The sequence below is a fragment of the Protomyctophum bolini genome (assembly GCF_963924005.1).
Source record: "Protomyctophum bolini genome assembly, chromosome: 13".
NCBI lineage: Eukaryota > Metazoa > Chordata > Actinopteri > Myctophiformes > Myctophidae > Protomyctophum > Protomyctophum bolini.
Window position 1 is genome coordinate 13,629,654 of NC_137874.1, and position 21,114 is coordinate 13,650,767.

The following is a 21,114-nucleotide window of genomic DNA, read 5'->3' on the forward strand; positions in this document are numbered from 1 at the left end:
GTGACAGGTTCAGCATCAGGCATCATTTACATAACCCCCATGTAAATAATACCCATTTGAAATGTATTTCACCGTGCCTATATTTGTTAAAATAAATAAGAATACAGCATACTGTAATATACAGAATATGCATTTCGATTTAGGCTACTACTGCACAAATATACCAATACATTATACAAATATTTTAAAACAATCTTGGTCTTTTGTGTATATTTTGAAATGGATTGTTACCTGCTGGGCAATTGCCTGTTAAATGATGGGACTATGGGTGTCAGAGAGGACTAATTGTATTTTAAATTTCTTCTCAGTGAGAATTTGTCTATTGTACAACCTTGATCAAGTCCTGTATTAACATATACTGCATCGGTATTGCCCACTAACTGTTTATATTCCATTTTTGATCACCCACATTGTGAATTATAAAGTGCATCTAAGGCCTGGGCCGTCCTAGCGGTCCAGGCACCTATTAATCCAGCGATTCCAGCCTGACGGTATGTCGCAGGTTCGAGTCCCGATCCTGACAAACTTTGCTGTGTGTCTCCCCCTCCTCCCATCTCTCTCCCCGTTTCCTGTCAACTTACTGTGTATCTATCAATAATGGAAAGAAATCCCAAAACAATATCTTAAAATAAATAAATAATAATAATTAAAAAGTGCATCTAAATGCAACAGAGCTTGCTATCACGATCGGCTAAAATAGAAAAGATTTTGGAAGTGTTTTGTGGAGCATTTATTGGCATCATGTCTTTTGCTGATGTGATGGGAGCATAATGTAGTTCATATAGTGACATCAAGTGTTATAGTGACATCCTGTGGCCTTCACAGGTACTGCTTGTTTCCATTTCTGTAATTTTCACTAATAATAGACTACAACCCAGTGGTTCCCAAACTTTTTAGGCATTGCACACCCTTTTAAGTCCCAATGAGGCTGATGCACCTCACTCCTTGAAATAAAAAGGACTATTTATAGACACATTGAAGGCATCAAACATGCACAAATAATCTATGTAACTAACTATTCAAGAGAGCACAAAAATTTGCTAATTAATTACAACAAAGGCAAGGCAACTTTATTTGCATAGCACATTTCAGCAAAAAGCACTTTTATTGTGCTTTGCATTTGTTTTAAATATATCAAAGAGCAAGGGTGAAGACATAATGCAGGGCTTAAAGTTCTCAGTCCTGGGGATGGATTTCAGTCCTGAGCGGGGTCATTTAATGAGATCAGTGCAGTCTTGGGATTCTTTTGGCTTTAAGCCCTGCTTAATGGCAGAGAACCATCATGAGAGAAGTTGAGGTGAAATGCTGTCATACTGTTAGCCACATTCAATTACATTAATTACAATTACTGAAATTGCAGCTGAAGTGCTCTTCGGGTAGGCTACATCAATTGATTTATTAAAGGGATATTTCACTTTAAGAAATGTTTTATCGTCTACTCAGGCTATTGTGAACCCCAGACAGTTTTGAAGTTGCTTGATTTGCTTTTAGTTGATCTTTTAAATTCCTTGTTATTGATGTCCTCCTCATAATAGCATTAATGCTATTATGTTAATGTTTTAGGCCTCGCTTTTCTTTTCTTTTTTTCTCCATTGCTCTGTAAAGCACTTTGAGCTGCAGTCATGCACGGTTCTATACAAATACAGTCTTATTATTATTATTTATTTAGTTTTTAGATATTTGATATTCATGTTATCAGACACACGTATTTATTTCCTATACAAACCCATCATAACTTCAAATTGTGAGGGGCCGTGTATTATTATTATTATTATTATACATTTTTTCTTTTACCAAAGTTTACAAAGGAAATGTTTTTATTTGCATGTTTTTACAAAAATACATTTTTTAATTGTAATGACATTATTGTAATAATTATTACATGCATTTAAACCCCCTTTAAATGTTTGCTTTTGCGCACAACCTAGATACGGCTCAAGTACCCCAAGGGGTGCACACTCAAACTTATACATGTAGGCTATGTGCTTGCGCCCCACTTTTGGAATCCCTGACCTATAATATATTTATAAAGTGCTATAGTGACATCTTGTGTCCTGTATAGGTTACTGCTTTTTTCTTCCCTGTACTTTTCAGTAATAATGATTTGACTACAAACTGCCCCCATGCTGCTCAGTTATGGGCTATGGCATCAATAGTGATGGACTGGTTCCAATGACACTTCAGGTGTTAGGTCATGGCTTATCAGGTCTCAATAGCTTTGCTGTATTTCACTATTGAAATGTCCCTGGAATTTAGTCCTGATCAACCATTCTGCTCCAGCAGAGTCTGACTCCATGTATGTTGTGATTGGCCAGGAATTAATTGATAAAAGATGTGGCCCAGTAAAAGTTGTTTTCTTGTGCCACAGCCACAAGTCCCTAAAACACCTCCATTTGGCGTTACAATGATTAAACCAATCACCGTGCCACCTGCCATTGCCTTTAAGAGACCCATTATCCATTTAACACTATGGCCCATGGCCATGGAAGAGCGACACACAATGCTGCCTTGAAATATAGCCTATTTATATTTGATACAGAGGCCGGGTTGTTTTGTGTCCAGTAGCTCCAACACAGCCTCACTCGTGCAAATCTAATAACTTCTTTGACTAGACAATTAAACACAATAAGCACAAGGAATAGACACTGCTGATTATAGTAAAATTCAATTGATTTGTGGAGAATTAAGACCTCTGAGCTGTGAATGTTGTGCAACATGACTGAAGCCGAGGCAGCTCCAACTCAGGTCTCACCGTCTCAGAGTCAGGAGCGCAAATGTATCACATTATTATACACAATTACGCCAAACAGCCGCACAGCATACAGTATGATCTTATAACATCACTTAACTAGCATGGCCAGTTTTGTTGCAGGAAACTCTGGGCACTTCAACGTAAACTGTTCCAGTACAATTCCAACAAGACCCAGCATCACTGAAACACATGAATAACCACTAACCAGTGATATTCAAACATAATAGTTTTTATTAATATTGATAAAGCTAGGTGTCACTGCAACAGACAAAGGCATCAGAACTATGCAAAAACAATTATACAATAATCAACAATAGCCATTAACGTTCCGACAGGCATGATGCATACAGGTGTCTGTGTGTGTGTGTGTGTGTGTGTGTGTGTGTGTGTGTGTGTGTGTGTGTGTGTGTGTGTGTGTGTGTGTGTGTGTGTGTGTGTGTGTGTGTGTGTGTGTGTGTGTGTGTGTGTGTGTGTGTGTGTGTGTGTGTGTGTGTGTGTGTGTGTGCGTGCGTGCGTGCGTGCGTGCGTGCGTGCGTGCGTGCGTGCGTGCGTGTGTGTGTGTGTCTTTTACGCGGTTACGGAAACATGAATCGTGAATTCTAATAGGCCTCATGCACCTCCAACATTTTGGTTGAGAATGTTAGGTCATGTTAGGTCATAGCACGATGGGCAAGGTGTTGTGTGTTATTAGTGCACTGACTATTTGTATTCCATAACAACATTACACCAGATGGTTTCATTAAGTAGCACACCTAAAACCAGAGAGCAGTGGGGGACTAATTAGTGAAATGACCTGCTAGGTGGTAGCAGAGTATAATGGAGGACACACAACTGTCAATAGGCCACTTTCTATTCTATTTCTATTTCACTAACATAATGAAGGCCTACAAGAACTCAAAACCGGTCTGATTACACCTTTTTCACTATCTTTCATCTAACCCCTGTCAAATCAAACAGTGTGTGTAGCAGTGAAGTCGTCAAACTTGATCGTGCTGGCTTGAGAGCACACAGCCCAGAGCACCAAGACCGTCACTGCCTTACCACTTTTTAAATCTGCTCTGAGTAAGGCTGAGGCTGAAACGCGCCAAGCGTTCCCAGTGAATAAGAATGTTTATTTGAGCCAGTCTTCCACTTTCTGTGGTATCTGAATCTAGTTATACGTACTGTATAGCTGAGCTAAAAGGCATCTAGAGGGAGCGCACCTGCCTTTTTCTTAATTGTTACTGCTTAATTGTCGCATCAGAGGACTTTTAACCCATTTAGGCCTGACCTCGAAATTAAAAAGAAATCTTCTAAATCCTCCAGTTTTTCTGAAATAAATATTTTCACGATTTTTCAAAAATAGCAGACCTACAAGCTCGTAGCAGATCTGCTATTTTTCAATAGCTAAATTATAACATAATGTTTAAAACACCAAAAGGGGCCCAAAATGGGTTAAAACAGATACTTACTGGTCTCATTATTCTATTGATCTATTCTGAAAGCATAGACTTCCAATAGCTTAGGGAAAATGGCTATTCTTCCCTCTGTCATGTAACTACCGTATAAACCCATGACAATCAGTGGCTAGGCCTTCACATACAAGCTGAGTGAGGTACTGCGTACGTGACATATTCCTGTCTTTTCCTGACTTTTCTCAACAAGGCACAAGGTGATAGTTATATATAATATGACATGAAAAATGTATACAGAAACAACTACAGTATGTCTACACCTCTAGACCGAAGTGACTTTTCACAAGCGTGGAATGTTGTCCTGATGCATCATGAGCAGCCTGACATTTCATTTCATTACATTACGTTATACAATAGAATAGGGGGTGGGAGGGGACCTGGCATGGCAGGGGTCAGCGTTAGGCTCGCTAGTTCAATGACACATGTCCCACAGGCAGCAGCAGCTGAGAGCCGCACAGCAGGCGGCGAGAGCCGTTCCCATACTTCCTCCCATGCCACCGTGATGCTCCTGTGGCTTGTCCATCATGTAGACTGCAGGGAACGAGGGATAGGTGGATGATGGATGGAATGGAGAGAGGCAGAAAAGGTGAGACGGAGTGGGGAGAAAGGGAGGGGAAGAGGGAAAGAGAGAGACAACATTGGGGATGGGACAATAATCATTATTATTGTTTATCGTGGTTAAAACATGCTCACATTAATCATTCAATACCTCTATACTTCGGTACCACTTAAACCCTCTATACTTGCCTGTAAAGAGTGCTTTTTTTAAAATATATTTTTTATCCCACGATTTTGTAACCCATTTTTCACCCGTGTCAATCATCTAATGTGATCCTGGGCTCTACACACCCTCCACCAACCTAGTCCCCATATATGGGGGACATGGGGAGAGCAACGGACTTGAACTCATGCTTCCTTCATGCCTGAGTGTCCAAGTTGCTCCTTTACACCTGTAAAGAGTGCTTTTGGTACACTCTTATCTCACTCAACACAAATCTATTTGCCAAAAATAGCAGTTATATAAGCTAACGAGTCCGATGTGTTGCATTGTGAGCTTGTAGATCGGATATGGTTGGTTTTAAGCATTAAGCTTTAAGCATATTTTGATTAACGTGTTATTGTCGTTAATCACAATTATTGCCGATTCATATCGTCCCATCCACATTACAGTGTTGCAAATTGATTATCTATATATGCACCAAGTCTCTCTGTCTGCCTGTGTGTAATCCACGTAACTCGAGGACCGTTCGCCCCACCGACTTCAAATTAGACACGCGTTCCATGATACCGCCACAGGAGGTGCAGTGCCCGGTGTCGAGTCGGTCGGACCCGCGGTTGTCCAGAACCGCCCCAAAAAGGCCTCTGCCCGGCTCTGGACACGGCCCCTGCCCAGGGTCCATATATGGAGCTGGCCTGTTCTGACATCATTCTAACATCTGCATAGACTCCATATGTGGGCATAAAAGGGACACAGACATAATATCTGGGTGGGGCATGCATTTCCAACTTGCATCGTTCCAAGTAGGCCAGTGCCCAACGGGCACCGCTGTAGTAATAATAATAAATGCACAGTACCTGTATTTTTGGATGGGACTGCATACTGCGCTGGGCTAACCATGGGGCCAGCCTGGTAGCCCTGGTGGTAACCTGGCTGAGAAAGGTAGGGCGCAGGGGGGCCCTGATACCCAGCTGGTAGTGGTGGGTAACCGGTGGGAGGGTAGCCCTGGACGGGGTAACCGGGATAAGCACCTGGCTGGGGGTTGTAGCCTGGTGATAGACATGGAGAAGTCAGACTGCAAGAGGCAGAAAAACATTGAGAGATCTGACTGCAGTGCTAGATGCCAAAATAAATAAAAAGAGAGGACGGTAAACTATAGCAGAAAAACAAGGAGGTGGAAAAACAAGCATGGTAATGCAATAATTAATAATTCTACATAGTAGGGAAACACTTTTCACCCACTTCTTTAAACCTGTGACAACCTGTGGACAACCTGTGGACAAAATGTGTCCGTGGCAAGACTTGGCTTTGTCCATGGCAAATTCTAGATTTACTGTTTTACACACCATTATAATGTTATTATTTTTTTATCACAAGTCCCAATTACTGAATGTCAGTCTTCAGAATATGTATGACACTGATTTACTATGACACATTAGGAGTCCACTAGGACAGCGGTTCTCAGACCTTTTATTTTCAAGGGCCCCATAACTCTTAGAGTTACAGACCTGTAACAGTCATTTAGGGATATCTCTTCATGTGTTTTTGTACTCATTTGTATGTCCAATGGCAAACATAGAATTTTAACCAAAAAAAAAAGCCCACCACAATTAAGCCAGCATGGCGATGACCCCTGGTTACCACTAAGTATACCACTAAGTAGAGAAGTGTTGTTTAGCAGTGCAACTATATATAATAATAACTCTTGGTACCTTGAGGGAAGCCAGGGGCCGATGGGCCGTAGGGAGGAGGGTTGTCAATATTCATCTGGAGATGGATGTATGAATGGACAGATGGGTGAATAGGCAGAAAGAGCTAAGGACCACAAGGATGATGCTGTTGTGTCTGGATGGATGAATGAATGGATGAATCCAGATGGATCTAGACAAGAAATTAAACAGAAAAGCTCAAACTAATGATAGACAAAAAGCTTCCCACATAACACAGACACAGACAGGGGCGGTAGTGGCTCAGGATGGGGAAAACCATGAGTTTCCCACTTTGACCGTCCTACAAGTTCTGCCACTGCACCCCCCCCCCCCTCTCACTGCTTGAGCTTTGGTCTAACATCCTCGATCATTCCCTGCCACTCCTCTCTCCCTTCTCCTCCAATTCATGCCCCAATATAACAGACAGGCATCAGTACCAGGGCTCTCCAACAACCAGGGTTGAAGTCCTGGTTGGACTGTGTGCAGGACTCTATTATAAAGGGTATGCGTATGCATAAAGTGAGTGGAAAAGTACATATACTGTAGGTACCTATACTTTTCTGTGTGGATGTATGGGCTGTCAAGGCGAGAAAGTAGTATTTTGCCACTCAGTGGGCGTTGATGATGATGTCATGCGCATACCCTCTATTATGACTGAAATGTGTGATGAACATACGCTATTATACTCTTGCAGTCACTGTGGCGTCCCGCTGGGATTAAGAGTGTCAGCTAAATTGCTAAAATTGGACTGACGGTGAGTGAGTCACGGTCTGTTGGTTGGTGGTTAGATGGTTGTTGGTCAGGGCAAAAACAAAACTCCCCATCTCTGTGTTGAGTTTGTTGTTATGGTCATGCTGGCTGAGGACATTGTATTGAGTTATGTGCAGTGCCCAGAACATGATGCTTAGCAACCATGTCAGTAATATTATTGTTGTAGGCTACTCCAAACATACAATCCCAGTGGCAGAAAAAAAGTACTCACTTCTTTTACTTACCCACCTATATTAGGCGGGTAGAATGAAAGGGTTAGTGAGATGCCCACCAGAACACTTCAGAACCCTTCAGTTTGGTAGAAGTATACCATTGTCAGCTTGTGCAGTAAGATATTTCATGGAGAAATTTCACAGAGAAATATGGAGTCCAGGCAGGGCTATCTATGATGTCATATCGATGAGATGACATCAACTGCCGATCTGACCGACCTTCCACTCGGCATGGCACTCGTGTCCCTTGTCCAACTGATAACTGACCGAGTCAATAATTATTTGACTATAGGCTATGAGGGACAACGTGTGTGTGTGTGTGTGTGTGTGTGTGTGTGTGTGTGTGTGTGTGTGTGTGTGTGTGTGTGTGTGTGTGTGTGTGTGTGTGTGTGTGTGTGTGTGTGTGTGTGTGTGTGTGTGTGTGCGCGCGTGCGTGTGTGTGGGTGTGCATGTGTGCATGTGTGCATGTGTGCAACGTTTAGTGCAATGCATTGGCATTTTCCCTTCTGCTATACCACACACACCCCAACATATTTGACCATATACTCCTCAGACCCAGGCAGCAAATGAAGAGTAGCCTATAAGTCATTTGGGGGAAGGTAAAGTCACCTGACCCAGACTGTTGGGTCAGGAGTGTGCCGAGTCATGTGATGGATGACATTGTGAGGTTTTAACCATCCAAACAACAGCTCCTGTCCTGTTTTTCTGTCTGTCTGACCATGCTGAATGGAAGCCTTGTCACATAACAAGTGACAGCTCTCCCCCTGCCTTGTGACTCTGTGTGTCGTGTCGTGTGTGTGTGTGTGTGTGTGTGTGTGTGTGTGTGTGTGTGCGTGTGTGTGTGTGTGTGTGTGTGTGTGTGGGGGGGGTTATACAAGCTAGTGCAGTATTCAAAATGTATTGAGTAAAAGTGCAAAAGTATCATTGGCATATACAGTACTTCAGTAGCCTACTCAAAGTAAAAAGTAGCTTTCTATGTATTAAAATGTACAGTATAGAAATATTTTGAAAATAACCGATCTACATGCAAGTTCACAATGTGTTACTGATGCGAAATGTGAACTTGTAGATCTGCTATATTCAAATAGCCAAAGTTTAAATAGTGGCTAATGTAGCATATGTTTAAGTAACTAAAGATTTCAAATACTTGTAGTGTAAAAATACAATAGTTTTAGTTCAGTTGGCATGCATGCATGCATGGGAATTATTTTTGGTTATATTATATATCTAAACAGTGGCACCCAGATTTTGCAGAGCTGCCTGTATAGTGTAGGCTTGGCTACTGTATTTTTATTTTCTAGGTTACAATGTCACAGGCAGGCCTAGTCCTATACACCTGTTCTTAATACAGACTGAATTACAGTATGACAAATGCAGATGGCATAGGCTATACTTGACTTTGACGTTCCAGTTAAATTACTTTGTTTGTTGCACCTTAGGCACATATAACAGTATAGGCTACACAAACCAACCAGCTCGTCCTTGTAATAGCCTAATTGCGAAGCTATTTGAGCTTTAATCCCCAGATTCTGCCAAGTATAGTTTGACAAATTGCTGCTGTCTATATTCCCAAATAGCCCAATTTGGTAAAGCTTAGAAAATAAACTGCATAAACTGGGCCAGAACATAATTGCATTGAGTAGACTTCGGACTCTGTAAATATGGATTTAAAAGGATAAATTAGGAAACAGTTTTAAGGGCATTTTTTCCCCAGACTTACCATCAGTAGAATTCGAAGATGTGTTTAATGGTTCAATATGCGTTTCTATTCGTCCAGGTTATCGTAGGATTCAGTAAAGCAGCCTTTTCTGTTGAACTGTTAAAAGTCCTTGCCGTTTCACCCGTCAGTTGATAGAGCTGCATGCCTGAGAGAAATGACGACAGTGTATGGGCAGTCTCAATATACACTCCTTCCTTCCTTCTTTCCTTCCTTCCTTTCTTCTTTCCCTCGATCCCTATGACTAAAATGACGAAAACAGCCAATTTTTGAACGATTTCAACTAAACCAATTAAGGAAACTAGCTACCATTTACAGATTGTCATAGGGTAAATAATTTTCCTAGTATGATCTGGTATACAATTTTGATAGGACAAGATTATTTGTACATTTGTATTTATATATACAGTACAAATACATTTAAATCAACGTGTCATGTTGATTGATTATATTTATTGTCAATTAATTATTATGCTCCCATGTTGGGCATGGGTTACAGTTCAAACCCAAACATACTTAATTTGGCCACTAGCAGATAATATGACTTTTTGACCTCGTGTTCATGAAATTCATAAATTCATAAATTACAGTCTGAGCCAGCCCATTTAAACCTTAGAGTATATATGCTCTAAGATTTAAACCCACTTCAACAACTCGTCTCGTTCCTCGTCTGCGTGCGAAGAGAAAAGCTTCAACTCAACTCGCCTGAGGCTGCCGTGCCGCATCATTCTTGGCCACAGGAGGGCACCATAGGACAACGCAACAGAGACAAGGCTGCCAGCGCGTGTTGCTGAACACTGTTGTTATTATAATTGGCTACCGTAGACGTGTTTTTCTCTCGTCTAGAGTAGACCTAACCATAGAGTAGAGTCCACCGTCCTCCATCACCATGCATGTGATTATATTACAGGAACCATGACACCACCATAATAGCATGGTGGTTAACATGCAGGTTATCGGGTGCAACTGCATCGCTGTGTTTCTCCTGTCGCTTATTGGTAAGAGTGCGTTTTCCTATTAGACCACAGCACAGCACAGGCTGCAAGCTAATATAGCAGCTAATGTCGACAGGGGACATATACAGAGACAAGCATTGCCATTGTTTGGTTCGCCCATGCATGATGCATGATGCACGTGCTGGACTGTGGCTTTTATATAGGCGTGGTAAATAAGAGACTGTTAACCTGATAATACAGATTTTGGAGTACAGTAGATGTGTGAGAATGTTGAGCCACCGTCCTGAGCCCACCTCATATGTCCAGGAAGTTCAGGAACCCCAAAACAATAATATTATGTAGTTTGTAACTACATACACTTTCCAAACTTCATTTTTATAAATGAGTATTATCATTTAGTTTGGATAATACGGACTGAATCCAAACTTAATGATTGATAGATTAGCCTACTGTGTAGGCAGGCTACTGTAGAATAAACTATAGGCTACTAGAATTACTGGTGTTTCTGGCACATTATCTGAAAGGTTTCATCATGGTACCGTACTATAGCACATCAGTGAGCCGGATGCAATCCTACCTGGAGGGGAGAGAACAGATGGTGGAGGTGAATGGAACACAGATGGCTTCTTGGTTAGAGTGGGTGATAATATTATCACACGAAAAGATGAAATTACCTACAGTAGGCCTACCTAGGTTCCATCCTGGAGGCAATCTTTCCGGTGATAAAATAGCCACCAACGTAATCAACAAAGTCAACCAAAGAACAAGATTCCTATACAGGATCTCCTCACTGGTCAACAAAAACACCTTGAAGACCCTAACGCCTAACCCTAACCTAACAGGAGCCCTCGTACAAGGTTTCTTCGACTATGCCTGCACCTCCTGGTACCACAGCATCTCAAAGACCCTTAAAACAAGGCTCCAGACTTCCCAAAACAAACTGGTCAGGCTACTACTTGGTCTCACTCCCCGAACCCACCTCACCCATGCCCACTTTTGACAGGCTGGAATGGCTTAGGGTCGACGACAGAGTACAGCATCTTGCAATGGGTCTGGTCCACAAGATTCGATACACCACCAAGATACCCGTACCTGTCTAAATACTTCCTTAATGTCAATGAAGTCCACACCCACAACACCAGAGGGAGTTCAACAAACCATTCGACTCAGATTCGGCACAAACAAGGGACTAAATTCATTTCGCTCCTATGCCACCAAAATGTGGAACGCTCTACCTACAGTCATTAAGACATGCGAATCCCTTGACTCCTTCAAAACTGCTCTCAACGGGCACCTACGGACGGCTGAAAAAAATATATAGGCCTATATATATATATATATATATAAAATATATGTATTTGTACTCAACCTGGCTGTCATTTTGTTAATAATGCATATAGTTTTTTGGAGATATGCTAGCATAATTAGTGAATCCTGTTATTTCAGTATTTGCCATAACTCCCCACATGAACTGTGGTTCATCTCTCCTCCAGGTCTTTACCACTGCTGTGAGGCTGGTGACAAAGACACGCCTCACAATCTAAATGTAAGTGTGGTCTCCGAATATTGCATGGTGTATTATCAGTACTGTATGTGTATGGATGAATTGACATAACTGCACCAACCAAGACATATTTACACCAGAATGAGCTCTATAGCCTACTGTTTTATGGAAGTGGCTATATCATTACACGCACAGTTGTCATTATGAATAGCAATTTCAAAATCAACATTTTACATCTGGGAGATTAGAGCTGGATTTTTACAGCTAAGAGATGTTTTGGGCTTTTTCCCATTCCCAGTGGACTGACTAATTTCCCTGCGACCGAGTTCTTATTCTGCTTTTAGTGTTTGTTTTATACCTCTGTTTTCACTTTGAATTATGTAGTTTTTATTTGCTTGTCTAATTATGTCTGTTATTTGTGCATTATTTGTGTTCCAGGTGGTCCTCGGCTAAATTATTTATTATAATCACAACCACTTTAACAAATATTCTATACTTTGGCTATTCAAAAATAGAAGCTTTGTGAGCTTGTACATCTGCTATTTTTGAAAAAAGAAAAACCTTGACATTTAGAAACATTTAACACAACTCTTCCCTTCTAAAAGACCTTCATCAGGTACTTGATGAAGGTCGTTTAGACAGAAACGTTGTCATTCTGAATATACTGCTGCTCTATAAGTGAAGACAGTGTGTGGGACCCTTTTCTTCTCATGATTGGCATTTGGTTGCTGGCTATACGTACCTGTCCTTGTAGGTGTGCACAATATGCCTTTTCTCTACAAAGCTTTCTAAATGATATAAATGTCATTGTTGTCACTGCAGGCAAGAGAGAGTCAGACTACACACAGTCCTGTTGGTAAGTAGGGGCTTACATGCATGGTTTCAACTGGTTTTATAATATTTTGACAGTGACGCTTGCTTTACTTTAATTTCAGGCATAGTAATTGTCAGTCATAGCAATTTGTGTTTCAGGCCAAAAGGTGGCCTAGAGATTTACCACTAGAGGTCAGTATAAGAATACAGAAGAGTCAAAAGAAGTCACAAATGCTATTTAAAAAACAAAACAATAATACTAATAATAAACAATGTACCAAAAAATATTAAATTGCAATGACTGTGGTTCCTCTGTAGAAACTGCCTTATCTCCTCCGTGATAACATGGAAGGCTTCACGAAGCTATGGAAACCAGTCTTAGATGCAGTGGACCCCTCTGCGCTTCAATGTACCTTATTGAACAGTAGCAAAAGAACTAACGAACAAAAAAATGCCTAGATTGCTACACTACTAACTCATAAAAAATACAGCATATCAGTCAGGTGCATGGATACAGTGGCCACCTAAACATTGTGAGCTCCTTAATGTTAAATTGGCTAATTCTCCCAAAATGTAAAGTAAAAAACTAAAATAAATGTATGCTTTGGAAAATGGTTGAAAACAATGTAAAGTATATATGAGTATATATGGTCAATCGCCAAATTCAGCTGTGTGTTATTTCTGGATAAAGACCGCTTCGCTCTATAACAGACCACTGTCTAATCAAAGGCTTGGAGCACCTGGCTGCAGCCGCTGCACTGCTTGGACTGCTGTACCCAACATGACAGCCATGTAAACTAACACACAATGTCATTTAACTAAACATGCTTTCAAGAATGTTTTTGAAAACATTTGAAGAGAGAAAGAGATGATGCTCTATACCCGAACATTTATTCCATTTGATCAACACTCATGTCCTTGTTTCCGAGGCGACTCGTTGCCTCTACGGGGGCCAACTTGGAATACTTTCATTACCGTAAGCAAGGAAATACATTGTTTTGTTGTCACATTTGGGTCAATCTATTAATTTGTGTATTTAGTAGCCATGTAATAATGTCTGGCTTAGCTCTGGTCCATAGCCTTCTACTGCTTCGATTCTGCCCTGCAGTAAGGCTATGTGACTATCAGTATTAAATCTCAAATCGAAATCAGACCAGCCTCTCCTCTTTTGTGGAAATCTCACAAACGTTTGACCTACTCACCAATAAAAAGACGGGTTGTGTCAATAGAAAGCCTACTTTCCTTAGTGGACGCCCCCCACCACACGTATAAACGGTACTTTTTGGCCAAAAAGGGATTTAGTTTCCACCGGAAAAAAAATACTTTTAGTTACTCCGCTGCGCCCTCTACCGATATTGCCCAGAGAACTGCCTCATAGAGAATATTTTTCCTCTGGTGAAAAAAAATCACCTTTTTGGCCAAAAAGTACCGTTTATACGTGTGGTGGGGGGCTCAGAGTGCGTCCACTAAGGAAAGTAGGCTTTCTATTGACACAACCCGTCTTTTTATTGGTGAGTAGGTCAAACGTTCGTGAGATTTCCACAAAAGAGGAGAGGCTGGTCTGATTTTGATTTGAGATTTAATACTGATAGTCACATGCAGGGCAGAATCGAAGCAGTAGAAGGCTATGGACCAGAGCTATGTCTGGCTCTGCTTCGCTTTGGTGGTTAATCACCCTGTCGGTGAATTATCTCCCAACAATGACCACCACCACACATGACATTATCCCTTACGTAACGTATTAGTTACTGGATGGGTAAAGCCCTTTTGACTTAACTGCAATTTTCTATTGTATTGAGTATATTGAACACCTGTTGGTGTAACAGAGTGGCTCACAATCTCAGCCTGATGACCTAAAAGTCTAATATCTCCCCCGGACTACAGGGATATGATCACTTTAGTCTAGTGGACTACAGGGATATGATCACTTTAGTCTAGTGGACTACAGGGATATGATCACTTTAGTCTAGTGGACTACAGGGATATGATCACTTTAGTCTAGTGGACTACAGGGATATGATCACTTTAGTCTAGTGGCTCCCATTTAATTGGCTTTCCACGCTGGAATAAGATTTCAGTTTAAAATGTGTATCATGTACCATGTTTTCTGTAGAGGAAAAAGGTCTTGACATCAAAATCACTCGAGTGAATGAAAGTCCTCTTCTAGACAACACTTGGATGTGAATGTCCGTGAGAGGAGTACTGATTACAGACTTTGCTTCCCTGTAGCTTCTGTTGTTTTGGTAAAAACAAAATACAAGTTCCAACTAAATATAACGCCAACCCAGGATGTTGTGCACATACAGTGTAATGAAACATTTATTTCCATTGTGGTCCAAGGGTCAGGACCAGTTCTGTACATTCTGGTTCTGATGGGGTGGAATCCTCTTCATCACATTGTATTTTGAAATGTATCGTCTGTAATCCTAGGTTGTATTACCTGAACGTAAGTAATATTGCAAATTCTCTTTGGACCAATTAACAACATGCAGTGACTTCATTTTCGCTCTTTCTCTAATACTGTAAAGTCATGAGCGTTAGTTTAACTCTGAAAGTGTAACCCAATGGACGCATAAGGGTCCATTCAATGCACCCTTATGCCTCCATTGGGTTACATTTGTACACTCACACTTTCTGAGTTGCAATTGGATAAAGAGACGGGTGACAGCCGGAATGTAGACGGCACCCCGGTAGCAGTATGGGTTGGCGCCCCAGCCTGCATCCTCCGTGAGGAGGAAGCCCCAAAACCTTCATGAGGCCTTTAGGAGGGTCATTCGAGGTGCATCCAAGCAATGTATTTTCATTCTTTCGTATTCATTTATTGACTACCACACAAAAAGTGGAGAGGGCTAGGCTTCCCAAGGAGGAAAAATATTCAATGCAAGAAACGATTGAGGAGAGAAAGTATAATGCCTTCAAACGCCTATTAGCTATAATGATTGTTGTTTAGAATCAACAAACAATTGGCTTAACATCTTACTCAGCAACAAGTATAATAACTCTCCTTCAGGCAGCAATTGTGTGAAGTGGTCTTTATTGACTTTAATCATCGATTGAATGATATGATTGTATTAAATGCTGAGCTACTGTATAGTCAATGAAAAGTACCAGATGGCAGGCACCTCTAGTTGCTGCTGAGAGGAGACAGACACATCATTAGGGCTGTCACGACACCATTACATATTTAAGTTGATTAATTGTCACAGAAATAATTTAATTTAATTGGCCTTGGAAATTTGAACAATATAAATATAAATTGCAATGATTTAGGGTTCATAATAAAATGGTGCACAGGGCGAAATATACCAAGAATTTTTTTTTTTTATACAATTATGACGATTATGACAAAATCATTGTGATGACCTAAAACAATTGCGATTAGGCGATTATGTAATAATTGTGACAACCCTGCAGCATCATCCACTGACCTATTGGCTCTGTATGCAAACACATTGGGATCTAGTGCAGCAGTGGACAGCTGTTTGCTCATACTGTACACTCAAACACTTTTACTACAACAGATGCTATAGCAGTATAAACACGAAGGACAACAGAGTGCCTGTCTGAAGTCATTTCACATCCTACCCGGGTTGTGTTTCTTTCATCGTTCTGAATTACCATACACTTTTTTTCACATGGTGTCAAATAAGAACTGTGTTCCAAAAATAAATGAATGATTTCTGCGGTTTGACTCATACAGTATGTTAGTTAGATCTTCGCCAGAAACACACTGTATTAAATATGAGTGACTGATTGTCGTAAATGATACAGAGCCACCTCCCTGACAATATCGCTGCACCAATATATATATGAGACGATTTTAAGATGACCCCATGTTGTTCTCCATGGAGAAACTGTTACTATGTTCTCTCTCTCTCTCTCTCTCTCTCTCTCTCTCTCTCTCTCTCTCTCAGGGTTGGAGGAGGTAGTGCTGGTTGTCCAAAGCCAGAAGAACTCCTTCCACGCTCGTCGGGCCAAACAGAGGAAGGAGGAGTTTCTACAGCAGGCAGACTTACTAGGACAGGTAGATTTCATACTACTAACTACTACTACTACTACTATTAACCAGGTGGATTTCATACTAATAACTACTACTACTATTAACCAGGTACAGTAGATTACATACTACCACCAGTGGTGCAGTGCTCATTGCACGCGGCACCATGATGTGTGGCCAGTCTTTTGAGCAGGAGCACAAGCATCACCTTAATCTAATGTTGTTATATCCGAGAACGAGTGGTAGAGTAGAGGTGAAACTTGACATAACTCTATTTAGAGCGCACCGCAGCTCTGAGCATGGACAGCCCATTTGGGACAAAACACTGTGGAGTGTAAATGGTCATTATGAAAGACGGATGTCTACAAAAAAATCACACCCGTGTGAACTGAGTGGTGCAACTCCCCTCTCCCCTCCTCTCCTCTCCTCTCTCTCTCTCTCTCTCTCTCTCATTAGCAGGCAACAGTGCAGCACTAATACTATCTCTCTCTCTCTCTGTTTCTGGCACAACAGCTCCCCTACTGGTACTCATAGTCATACTGTTGCTCATGGCCACATAGGTAGGTTAACGTCACATAGGTGAACACATGGGTAGGTGAACACATAGGTAGGTGAACACGGACATTGCTGTTCCTTGGAGTGGTTGCACCACTCAAAAAAAGAAAGTACATTTTGAGCGATCAAAAGAAGCTCTTGATTCTAGAGCGTAGTTGCTTATTTGGACTTGCTTCCTTGTTTAAACCAGTTGTTCGGAAACATTTTCATGTCAAGTAACCCCAAATGAATTGTCCACTTATCCCCATCTGGAAACATTTTGTGCCAGGGACCTCCAGTACCAGAATTGTATTGTTAGAAATGTTCATATATATAGATCGGCTATATTCAAATACCCGTGTGTTATTCGCTTCTTTTGGAGCTTGTTTTCATAGACCTGGTTGCTTGTTTCTCGCAAAATCCATCAACAGTACTGCTCCTCGGTGCCAGCAGACAGAAAGCTGTGCATGTTGCTCCCATGTGTGGGAGACGTCTGAAACTGTGATAGAGAAGAAGGACATTGTTGAAGAGAGCAGCCAGCCACGTTCGGTGGACAGTCCCATCCATGGACGAAGGAAGGTCAAGTAGACAGCTGCCGTGCATAGAGTAATAAAAGGATAGCCCCCCCCCCCCCCCCCCCCCGCTATTCATTTCAATAGAAGTTGCTCAGTGGCATTTTGAAGCACCCGGAAGACTGCCGGAAGTACAATTATAACTCAATGGCTCGAGCGAGCGGATGTTTAGCCTAGCCTAGCCCCGGACCTCAAAATTGAGGTCATGTGACCTCAATGTGACACACGTCGCACGTGACGTCATGAACGTCCGTCCACCTCCATGAAAGTGCTTGGGCTGAAAGTAGCAAGCAAGCCCCCTGGGGGGCTCTCCAAAGTTGAAGCGCTCCTCTGCCCTACTGGTCATAGCTGGGACTGCAGGCGGACCCGTGGATTTAGTACGAGGAAACCCTGTGCAGCTGGGGTTTAACATTGAGCGCTCGTTTGAACTTCCATATTTGACCACCAAAATTTGGTGTCACTCCGGCTCCCTTCCTCACAGTACGTTTTAACACCGGGCGACAGCCAGACGAATTTTCCGGAAGTGCATTATTTGTCAATGGGACCCGGAAACTACTGGCGATAGAGGCGATAGCAAGGCAACAGGCGAGGGTCGAAAAGTGGGCGGGGGAACGTCGGCCAAAAAGAAGTACATGTTGCGGAAGGGACTTCCACAGGGCGTCAGAGAGAGACTCGCTGTAAGCACTGGACCAGGGCTATGTACTTAAAAATCATCTTTTGGGCGATTTGGGCGATTTGGCGATAGCCAATCAAATTCAAGTGACGCTCGCCATTGGTCTCTAAGGTCTCCCGCTGTTAAAACATACTGTTACTCTATCCTATACCTCTATGGTAAAGAGGCCGGTATTGGGAATCAGAAGATTCCTCCTGCAGTATATGGTTCTTACCACTAGACGTCCTCGCTGCCTTAGACTCTACTACAGTAAACTCCATGTTTGTCTACTCTACACCAAAGGGTTCAACAAATATTTATTCAAGCTCGCCGCAACCCAACCCCATGAATTATTTATTCTATTATTATTATTATTATTTATTTATGATACTTAATTGGCATTTTTTGACTGCTGACAACAGCCAAAAAGTTTTGTCGGTGCACAAACCATGAAGTTCTTCAGGCAAGCTAATGTTGTGAAGTCTTTCAATGAACCCTAATGACCAGTGATGGTCATTTGTATCAATATCCTATTGTAGAAATAGTATGTTACAAGTGCAAGTTCGGTATTCAAAATATACTTGAGTAAAAGTACAAAAGGCGTCAAAATGTACCTAAAGAACCAAGAGTAAAAGTACTCATTATGCAAGGTACCATTTCACAAGTTTTCAAATGTATAAAATGTATACAAATCAGATCTACAAGCTCACTTGATACTGTATGTAGGTCTTAAGTGGTTTTGTAATAATATTCAAAATCTACAAAGTAATTTATAGTTTTCAAATAACTATAGTGGAGTAAAAGTATATTAAAAAATGCCTTTGAGATGTAGTGGAGTAGAAGTAAAAGTATTGAAGTATTGGAAATACTCCAGTAAAGTAAAAATACATCAAAAAGTAAAAAAGTATATATGCACTTGCATTGTATTTAAAATTCAATGCAATATCAAGTTTGTTGTTGACTGTGTTGTGAACAATTCAGCCTTTTTAAAACTTTTCCCCGTCCATGCATGCATGCAATATATTGCTATTATATTTACAGTCCAATACATTCTCTTTTGTTCAAATGCCACTGTAGCCACAAAAAAATGGTGTGGAAAAGGATGAAGTAGTTAGGAATCCTTAAAAGGTTTACTGAGAAATACTGTAGCCTGTCTGCCCAGGTTAAATTAAAAACACTAACATGACTGGCCATACATTTACATTTAAGGAAGAAGCCCGCGGGCCAAGATTGGCCTCTGGGTGGGACATTGGACATGCCTGATGTACTGTAATAGCGGAATTAGCTAAATAATAATGTGCGTTGTTGTAAATCTGCTGGAGGGAGGACGTAGACGTCGTAGAGCCTTCGTCCTACTCCACATGACCCACTAACCGGTGGCGTGGCCAGCCTGTAGGAATGCGTGCAGTGGCGAATATCACAGTTACCTGTCCCTCGGCCAAGCCAAGGTGGATTCAAACCCCTAGGACAGCACGGTGGTGGACGGCCACCACTGTGCAACTCAAGTGCCCTTGATGTTATTCTTGTGCCCTGGTCATCACCTTTATTTAAACTCGGGAATACAATTGAGGGCAAGCCCTAGATCATTTTCAATGTAGCCGAGGTTACAATACAACACAATACAAATCAAAATACATCCGGTACACCTTACATTATAAAATCAGGATAAATTACAAAGGAACTTTAAGCAGAACAGCCAATTAATCAAAATGAATAAATAAAAATGACTCAATTGAAACAGGAGCACTCACTGTTAAAAGTGTTTTGGAGCATTCCTTTGAACTGGCAGGGAGTTTATTCCGAGATGTTGTGCTGCTGACAGAGAAAGCTGCCTTGCCCTGCTCTGTCTGAGCATGAGGAGCTTTAAGACATCCCCAGAGCGGTTCTGATAGGTGCTATTGTACCAGCATGGAGCAAATATAGCCAGGGAGCATCCCAGCAATAGCTTTATATAAAAACAGGTACCAGTGTTTATCCCGCCTCTCAGTCAGAGAGGATAAACCTGAGTTCACATACAGTGCACAGTGGTGGGTACCGTAATTATCACCCGTAGTCCACCTTAAGGCAGAGTGGTAGACGGTACCTAGGTGGTTCAAAAATACCTATGAATAATATCACTAGTCCAATCAATAGTCCAGGACTGAGAGAAAAGTGGCCTCAATTCTAGATTTTTACTAGAGTTTGGAAAACAACTTAGTTCTGCACAAAAAAGTTTTCAACTATATGGTATTTAAAATAAAGTTTGTCATCGAGCCAGATGCCAAGATATTTATATTCAGAGACCCTCTCAATCGTGGAGCCGCTTGCAGATGTTATACGAACATTATCAAAACAATGTTCATAGCCCTAGAAAACAACATCAATTTAGTTTTGCTTGCGTTTAGAACAAACCTTAGATTTACTGTACCAGGGCATCCTGGAGAGCATTTAAGGCAAGCTGCAGGTTCTCAGCAGCAAGCTGTTCCGAGTTGACAACACAATATAAAACTGTGTCGTCCGCATAAATTGCTTGACAGTCCTTCAGGGTGGAGACAATATTATTAATTACTAAAACCGAGCCCTGCGGGCCTTTACAGACCGAGATCTGTCATGCAGATAGTTATAAAACCACTCTAAAGCTACATTATTAAAACCAATATCATGCAATACAGGAGGAGATCCAAGGCACTCTCATGTCAGGTAAAATCTTAAAAAGGCCTTTATTTAAATGGCATCAGCTCGGCAAAGAGCATTAAAAAACCACATTTGGGCTG

General features: G+C 41.4%; 2 protein-coding genes across 2 annotated transcripts in view; one reads left to right on the forward strand and one right to left on the reverse strand.

The window, feature by feature from the left end:
• Nucleotides 1–3,005: 3,005 nt before the first annotated feature.
• On the reverse strand, nucleotides 3,006–9,460 carry LOC308327010 (uncharacterized protein). Its single transcript, XM_080780129.1, has 4 exons — nucleotides 9,337–9,460; nucleotides 6,637–6,805; nucleotides 5,782–5,973; nucleotides 3,006–4,737 (listed from the first exon to the last, which is right to left on the reverse strand). The coding sequence occupies exons 2-4, from the start codon at nucleotides 6,689–6,691 to the stop codon at nucleotides 4,619–4,621; spliced, it is 366 nt and encodes a 121-aa protein (XP_080636255.1). The 5' UTR covers nucleotides 6,692–6,805; nucleotides 9,337–9,460; the 3' UTR covers nucleotides 3,006–4,618.
• Nucleotides 9,461–10,279: 819 nt separating this feature from the next.
• LOC308327526 (beta-1,3-glucosyltransferase-like) overlaps nucleotides 10,280–21,114 on the forward strand; it is a gene marked incomplete at both ends in the record, with an annotated part of 37,147 nt that continues 26,312 nt past the window's right edge. The window contains 2 exons of the mRNA XM_080781046.1: nucleotides 10,280–10,331; nucleotides 16,521–16,630. Of these exons, the coding sequence (XP_080637172.1) occupies nucleotides 10,280–10,331; nucleotides 16,521–16,630 (162 nt within the window). The remainder of the gene's footprint in view (nucleotides 10,332–16,520; nucleotides 16,631–21,114) is intronic.